The sequence below is a fragment of the Teleopsis dalmanni genome, chromosome 2 (genome assembly GCF_002237135.1).
Source record: "Teleopsis dalmanni isolate 2A chromosome 2, ASM223713v2, whole genome shotgun sequence".
In the NCBI taxonomy this organism is placed as follows: domain Eukaryota; kingdom Metazoa; phylum Arthropoda; class Insecta; order Diptera; family Diopsidae; genus Teleopsis; species Teleopsis dalmanni.
The window spans coordinates 10,554,511-10,562,992 of NC_051847.1; the positions used below are offsets into that span (position 1 = coordinate 10,554,511).

The 8,482-nt window shown below is 33.1% G+C and overlaps 2 protein-coding genes across 2 annotated transcripts; one reads left to right on the forward strand and one right to left on the reverse strand.

The window, feature by feature from the left end:
- Positions 1-772: 772 nt before the first annotated feature.
- LOC119678251 (POU domain, class 6, transcription factor 2-like) lies at positions 773-1,949 on the forward strand (the record flags this gene model as incomplete). The annotated part of the gene is given in 1 exon segment (XM_038089976.1): positions 773-1,949. A coding segment is annotated over 1 exon segment (125 nt), but the record flags the coding sequence as incomplete, so codon positions are not given.
- A 1,169-nt stretch (positions 1,950-3,118) lies between these two features.
- Positions 3,119-6,825, reverse strand: LOC119673923 (UNC93-like protein). Its single transcript, XM_038085039.1, has 7 exons — positions 6,537-6,825; positions 6,213-6,480; positions 6,001-6,160; positions 5,657-5,924; positions 4,646-4,808; positions 4,549-4,581; positions 3,119-3,161 (listed from the first exon to the last, which is right to left on the reverse strand). The coding sequence occupies exons 1-7, from the start codon at positions 6,805-6,807 to the stop codon at positions 3,119-3,121; spliced, it is 1,206 nt and encodes a 401-aa protein (XP_037940967.1). The 5' UTR covers positions 6,808-6,825.
- Positions 6,826-8,482: the final 1,657 nt, after the last annotated feature.

Here is an 8,482-nt window from a genome sequence, read left to right on the forward strand (position 1 = left end):
ATTTCAAAAAAGAAAAAAAAAGCAATTAGTTTAATAAAATATTAAAGATAGACTCAATATTAACCGATAGAACAATTAGCAATTATCAACAGTCTTAATACCATACATATTTCCCGAAACTTCTGTAGGTAAACTAGATTGAATTGAGCTTATGTAGTTAAGCAGTTCTTTTGTTTTTACTGATCAAATATCTGGCAGACTGTCAAAACTCTCCTAAAAATCCTTCTGTTAAGGAAACTGAAAGGGAACGAAACTATGAGAGAGCCATGTTCACGTACTTATTTGAAGGATTGAAGTGGTTTGATTGAAGCTAGGCATTTAATGATTTGCAATCAAACGACATGCCTCCTAATATCTAACATATCTGCCTAAAAACTGTGGCTTCATTACATAGGCGAAGCTGGAATTTATATTTTCGAGTATCAGAAACTAAAGACTTTCTTTGCAAGTAATTACAAGTATATTGAGTTGTGTTTTCCATTGTCAGAATACGGTGGAGATTTACCAGAACCATCTGTTTATCATAGCCTATTAAAACTGTTGATACCTTTGGATAGCAATGCTAAACACATTGTAATGAACATAGGTAAAGCAGAAGAAAGGTCGAATGCTAATCAATTAACGAAGAAAGTATTAAAACCAGCCGAAAGCGTTGATAAATTTGAATATCTGTCCAATATTAATTTTAGATATATTTCTTAGATATACAAACTTAATAATAATTATGACGATGTTAAAACCAGTTTCTTTAATGTGAAATTTTCTATTTCAGGTACCGAGATTACTGGATTAGCTCACCAACTGGGGTACGAACGCGAAGTTATACGCATTTGGTTCTGTAATAAACGTCAAGCCTTGAAGAATACCGTCAGAATGATGTCCAAAGGCATGGTTTAAATGATGTGTCACAGCAATGAAATCAGAAACAATGCTGTAACTGCTACTAAAAAGTACTTTCTATAAATAATGGTTAATTATAAGTAGGGGAAACCAAGGATTGCCGATATCTTGAAAATCAAGAACAACAACTACAACTTTTGTAGATAGAATTGGAATTGCTGATCACTGAAAAAAATGCTGAAGCATAATAACTTATCCGGATGGAAATATGTATTACTTTGATAATGAATATTATATATGAAAACCAATACTTGGAAATATCTCTTATGAATCAATATATTCCAGTAAAAAAATTCCTGTAAATTACTTCGTCGGGTAGTTTTGAAATTGGAAACCATTGAAAAAGACGAGACTTTAGAAGACGAGTGTGGAAGAGTTTTATAAGAGAAAGGGACAAATCAGATTAAAGGAAGTTAAAAGTAAAAGTAAAACATTAATAGAATAATAAAGATATAAGAGACAAAGATTACGGAATCTGGTTTAGTTTTTAAGGATTTGAGTTGATGTACAGGATTCATATTTAATAGAAATAAGCTTTAATGTAAAAGCAACAATATTTATGTATAAACAGACGTAGCCTTAAGATAGACCTAAGTACACTTAAGTGTAAAATTTTTATAAAAACAACTTAAAAAGGATTTTAATAGGAAAGTTTGCGAAAAGTACTCTCAAGCTAAAAAGGATAATTTAGAAATAAAAAAAGTTTTCAAACCAAACAATTCCCATTCTTTGTAAAAGTGTATTTATACAAGTGTGTATGTGTGTGTGTGTGTGTGTGGGTGAGAGTGTGTATATGTGTGAGTTGTGAATGCGTTTTTTGTGATAGTTTTTGAAAAATATAAATGAGATTTAATTAATTTTATAATGTATACAATATGTCTAACAATTTAAAAATTATTTATAATTAAAATTAGTAGTGCTAAGTTTATAAGATTATCTGAAATATGGAAGGAAGTTGAAGGAGTTAGAATTCATGCCATAAAAGGGAAGCAAAAAGAGTGTCATAGCGATTTATTGTAAATTCTATTTTAAGCAAAAAAAAAAATATGTCAAAATTCCTATGAGAAGATTTTCAGTTATACAGTCCATAATGTTAGGAGTGAAAATTTTGGTAGTTTGTTCAACAAAACACCTTCCACGATAGCTAAAATTTATGGACTGCACAAAAAAAAAAAAAATTTTTTATAATAAAAAATTTATCATTCGTTTTTACATTACATTTTATTTTAATAATTTTTTCTTTTGTATTATTTTAATTAAAAAGATTTAAGTTGTGTTTACACGTGCCATTCCAAAAAAAAAAAAATAAAAATAAAAATACTTAAAATATTTTGTTTCTTTCATAAAAGATATTATATTATCTCTAAGCACAAAAAAGTAAATACTAAATTCAAAAGTAAAAATATATAAAAAAAGATATATATAAATAAAATTAAGTAAATATCGAATAAATTACAGAAAAAAAACAAAAAAATAATACTTTAGAACTCTTTTTCAAGAAACCACTAATATTCAATTCCCTTGAACTATTTGAACTATATTTAAAGTAAACAAAAAAATGAACTACTTACATTTTTGTCAAAATTTGTTAGTTTTGTCAAAGACGTCATCAAATTCAAAATTAGTGAAGTAATATAAAACGATGAAATTAACAAAAAAAACTAAATTTTATGTATATGCACAAATTGCATTGTCACCTATGATGAACCTTTCGTATGTGTTAAAATATTATTAATTACATATAAGTAATGCTAAAGTAATGAGTAAAAACAAAAATGTCTTAGAATGTTAAAAAAAATGTATTTAATTTATTCATGAACAAAAAAAAACAAAAAAGGTCTTTGAAGTACTCATAATTACCGACTAGAAATGTAAAATTGATATTGTATGCCACAACATGAAAACATTAATTGAGAATTAATTGTAATAAAGCATAAATAAACAAATTCATAAGTAAAAATAATAATAAATTATAGTTTATTTTAATTCATCCAACAAATAAAACAACAAACGCACTAAATAGAGAATCTCCCCTTTCACCAATCACTTAAGCATTTAGAGAACCTAAGAAAAGGAAGAAGAAAACAATAGATAATATTGTTTTAAACCTGCTTTTAAGCTACTTCGATTGCAAAATGATAGTGTATAAGAAACTAGAGACAACAATGAATGTAGTTGAGATGATCATGTCAGTCAGCCCCCATTCACCCCATTCACTTCATTCACCCCATTCACTCCATTCACCCCATTCACCCCATTCACTAGTTTAAATATTGTTATATTGTTATAGATATAAATGCTCTGGAATTAGAACCTCAAATTATGATTTTTTTTACATTTTATAGCTTTTTTACTTACCTTCGTAAGAAAGAAAATAAAACTGATAAAGGGGAGTCCCTATACTTATTACTTTTTCTGCTGTGACTGTTGTAAACATTCATATCCTTATAAAATAGAGCAAGAGGGGTTATGACCAATCTTTATGTTATGAAAATACTCAACTTTTTTAATAGAATAATTATAATTTACACAAAGTTTTTTCTTTGTTTTATTAGTTTATTTAATGTTTTTTCCTACTAAAATTATTATACAAAATTTTATTGAATTATAACAAATCTTATATAAAATGGCATTGTCTCAATTACTTTTATTTTCTAAGCTAATCACTCAACATAATTTCTAGACTCTTCTGCTTTTTCCAAACTCGATACTCTATGAGCCAGTGACGACGCGTGCCCTATCTGGAAGGGTGTGCGGCCCTTCTATAATGTTGTTTTTACATGTACCACTTATATTAAAATATATGAGATGTTTTATTAATAATAACTATATTATGTTAGGCAACAATATATTCGTAATATTATATTAACAATTCATTAACAAAATAACATATTAAACAAATTAAATTAATAATTTATATATAAATTTAATATTATATCAAAAACAAAACTTTTCATATACTTGTAACATCAAACCAACTTTTTTCAAACAAAAGAGTTTTAACTCAGAACCATACATGTTTATCCAGTGATCAAACAAAATCAAACTCACTTGCAACGTACAAATGTGCGCACATGTACTCCGCACAGTAAGAACAGAAATTCGTGGGTGTTACTGTTAAAAGGGGAGAGACGAAATGTGATAGAAATGTATGGTGAGATGAGCTGCAAACTTCAGCCGCTCATGCAATCACTTTGGCAAATCATCATGTTGGATTCGTATGCATGCAGTTGATATTCGAAGAGAACAGAAAATTACTCTCATACAATTCCCACTATATAAATCTCTATTTCTGATATTACGAACGGGAGCACACACACATTATTTTGTTCATATGCAACGTATGAATGTGTGGTCAACTTCTTTGCACACAAAGGGGAGAGACGAAATATAATAGAAATTTTCTGTGATTTGAGCTGCAAATATATGAGCACAACTAACAAGTATAGCGGCTAACAGAAGTAAATTGATTGAGTTTTCATAGACAATTATATTTAATTGTTTTTGCTAAAACTTTAAAAATATATATATATGGAAATGTAATAAATAATAATAATTCTTGATGTGAAGATACTTAATAAATTTATGTACCTATGTTATTTAACATTTTGCAAATTATGTTAGGGTGTTCACCGCACACCTCCGCACCTTAGAGCAGTCGTCACTGCTATGAGCCCATAACTAAAAACAATAAAAGAAAAACGTTTTAATGAAAATTTAAAGTTTTATTAAAATAATTTCTTACCCTGTGCAGCCTACAAGGAGCACAATCTGAAGTATAATCAACTTCGTGGAGGTGCAAAGCTGCGAACTGATCACATAACCAATCACAGAACCAGTCGATTCCCATAAACGAAAATTACTATACGCTGCGATAAGGTCTTTGGGAAAAAGAATACCATAGAAAGCTGAAAGAAAACTCTTTTAAGTTCTATAAAATTATGCAAGTACGTAATGTGATTATGCAGTATTTAAATTTTATGAGTTCTAATTATTTTTCTGTCCGTCAGTACGCAATTTTCAAACGCTACTGGAATTAAAAAAATGGATTTCTACAATGCACTCTACTGTGAAATGTATCTCAACTTCCAGGACATCCTACCTTACCCTTGTATATCTGTAGTGTTCCTAAATTTATTCAACAACTTTGTACTAAAATTAAAAATGAAGGCGTATTTATTATGTATATTTTATACTCCGCCATTTTTAGTCACTAGATGGTGTTCATACCCAAAGATCTAGCAATACTAATCCGACTATGTCAAGCAAATATGATATATGTTAGAGTATTTTTCATGTGTGGAGAGAGATTCTGCAAGATACGGCAACTTGCTTTATATACTTCTTTTTATATATTATTTTTGTTTGTATTAATATCAAAATTACCTTAAATTTATTTTTTGTTAATTAATTCTATAAAATTAATTATAAAAATTAGCTGAATTTTAAACCCAATATGGAAAACGTTATTTTGAAAGGTACTGTACATTTTATCTGCTTTGTTTAAACTTGCTGGAGAGCTTTATTCTGAAGTGTGTCTATGCTAACGTACTTTACAAATGAAAACCTAATCAATTGTCTACAAAAACCTTATTATATTCTCTTACAAACCTATGTCGTACGGTCTTCGATATGAACAACAACCAATCGGTTCAATAAAATACTAACGGTTCAATACTAATGAACACCGCTCCACAAAGACCGTAATATTACGATATCTTCTTTGAAGAATGCCATGACGAAGTCAACCACTTACCATTGACAACAACCAGCCAGATGCCGTCGCAAATTCCCCACACAGCAGCAAAAGCGCAGTACATAAGATAATCGTTTTCACGAGCCGTATACAAGGACATGTAGCCAAGCAGCAGCAAATTGATTAAGGCACAAATAAGTGCTAAGCTGACACGTCCAATTTTCTCCACCAAGCCACCAGCGACGCCTGCAGCAATAGCATTGGCCACACCAAAGCAAATCATTGCAAAGCCAATATTTGAAATTCCCCAGCCGCAAGCAACGAAAGACTATAAAATATAAATATGAGAAAACAGAAAGAAGCGTTGGATTTAATTTAATTTAGGAGCATCTCGAGCGACTAACCCTGGTATAGTCCACAGCTAGAAAAGCTTCTTCCAGACCTATAAACATCGTAATTGGCAGCAGTAGAATCTGTCGCCGTTTGCGCAGCAAATTAATGGTCACCATCAAGAGCTTGAAACCAGACATGCCATCACCCGCCTCACCTTTCTTAACGCCATAACTATCACATGCACGATTCGTAAACATTGTGGTGAAATATTCGATTGACTTACCGACTCAATGAGTCCACAGCGAAGAACATCAGCAATACTGCGACGACCATACAGACAAGAAAAATGGAGGTGAGCAACTGTATTTTGGCAGGATCGGGTGGACTCAAGTTTGGTATTACTTCAGCGCTGACTCCAGGACAAAAACGGGCACCGCACAACTCCGTGACCCGATCTTGCTGTGCTTCCTCAAAAGGCGCCAGTGATATATTAGCTATCGAGGAAATGTTCACACCTGTGTGACTGTCATCGGAGCTGGAAAAGGATAACACTAGGGCAATGTTCGTCTTATTTTGTAATATTAGTACTTCGTGGCTGTGTTCTTACCTGATGATGAGATTAAGTTACCCCACACCTGTGCCATTTGATAGAATATGAAGAAGAGACCAAACAGTTTGACGGTGTTGACATCCTTCAGCGAGAAACGACCACGTACTTTGGTCAATGCCTCCGATACTGTGGAGAGATATGTACATTTCGAACACCATAATGGACCACCACCGAAGCCCACCATCAAGCCGGCGGGTATCAATGTTTCGAAACGTGGATGGAATTGCGCTGCTATGTAGGGCATGTAGACGACAAATGCGAGCGCCATTGTCACACGGCAGCCGAACCATCTGTAAGAAGACAAATTTTTTTTTATTCATTCGGGAATCGCAAAACAATAAAATAAATTGGAATTCATTTGCATCAAAGTGCAATCTTTAGAAAAGAAATGGATTGGATCAAATTGAAATGGCGTTGCAAAGTGCATCACTTGAAGTGAATCCTTGCGGGGATGCGAGTAAAGTGCGAGTAAAGTTGTGTGGTATATGGGCCAGAAGCAGTGAGAATATTCAATTGTCCTAACATCACTTGCCGCATAAACGTTTCGATTGAAATATTAAATTTCTAAACTGAATTCGCCGCGCTATTCAAATAATTACGCCTTTGCGCCTAGTTTTATGCTTCAATTAGTGTCGCTTTTATTAAGTGTTTGCCGATAAGCCATACAATAGTGAGAAATAGTGAGAAGGCAGGCATTAGGCAAATGATGTCAACCTCGAGCATAAATCAAACGCAGCTTGTCACGTAAAACCTTACCGAACTATGACTTCCCAACCAGCAGACATATATATAAACTGCGTTGAATGTGTATGTGAGTGTGTGCGTGTGTGTGTTTATGTGAACAGTTATGGTATATGCCATATAAGCTATCCGTTGTCACACATGTAAATCTGCTTAGACTTGACAGTGCGAGTTAAGCGTAGCAAGTTAAGTGGAGCTGTCATTTTATTTCTAAGCGATTGGGTTTTTGTTTGTGCACACGTAGGAATTCTGCTGCTACCTCATATTTCGCATTGCCACTTCAGACTCTGTTGACTTGAGTTGCGAAGAGCGGTGTGCCATTTCAGCCGATTGACTGTTGCATATTAAAAGTGAAGTCATGCCAAGCCATGTAGAGTCATTCGAAGTCATGTCATGTCGTGTAGTGTCGTACGCTGAAATGTGTCAATGGCATTGATAACATGTCACACATCGCACATATCGCACACATCGCACACATGTGCGCTTCACTGATGTGTGTTTGTATTTATTGGAGTAATGATGGGAAAAAAGGCGAAAAATGTCCAATGCTCGGGATTCATTGACACACTTCAGACTGTCGCAGTGTCCCGGCGGCCTGCATTCTGTCGTTCTGTCAGTTCTGTCAGTCCTTTGACTTTGTACGGCACTCGGTAATGCAATAAAATATTGATAAGCCGATTTAATTACAATCCAAGATTTATTTGATTTGCTCACATGCCAAGCCAAGCAGTAGCAAAACACACAGCCAGAATGTGGCGGCCAAGCGATGAGACCAGGCGATGTGAAGAGGTTAAAACTATTAGACATTTCGACCATCACAGACGGCAATAAAATATTAGCTCGACATTGATTTGTGCTAAGACAAGGACAACACAAATTGATTGCCATTTGATTACGGCATCATGTATATGCTTGTATGTGTGTGTGTGTGCGAGTGCGAGTGCATGAGTATGGGTTTGTATCTATGTACATGGCTGTGTCTGCTCACGTCGTTGGGTAAATTAATTATTTGGCATTTCATGTGTTGTTGTTGAGTTAATCCCATAAATTCGATAAGGTGGCATCAGCATGTTAAGAGGAACTTAAGCGCTTAGGCGTTATGCCTAAAATATTCAGCAAATGTGTGATAATCAGCTTATCGTAGATGTTTTTTTCTTATTCGGCTTAAGTAAATCTTCCAATGTTGAATTCTTGGAAATATA

What these genes read in the sequence shown, in the direction of transcription:
- LOC119673923 (XM_038085039.1), bottom strand. Translation starts at nt 6,807, where the DNA reads ATGGCGCTCGCATTTGTCGTCTACATGCCCTACATAGCAGCGCAATTC. An exon ending in CTGGCTGGTTGTTGTCAATG is followed by an intron (nt 4,809 to 5,656) that starts GTAAGTGGTTGA and finishes GTTTTCTTTCAG; the next exon opens with CTTTCTATGGTATTCTTTTT. An exon ending in CTCCTTGTAGGCTGCACAGG is followed by an intron (nt 4,582 to 4,645) that starts GTAAGAAATTAT and finishes TATTGTTTTTAG; the next exon opens with TTATGGGCTCATAGCAGTGA.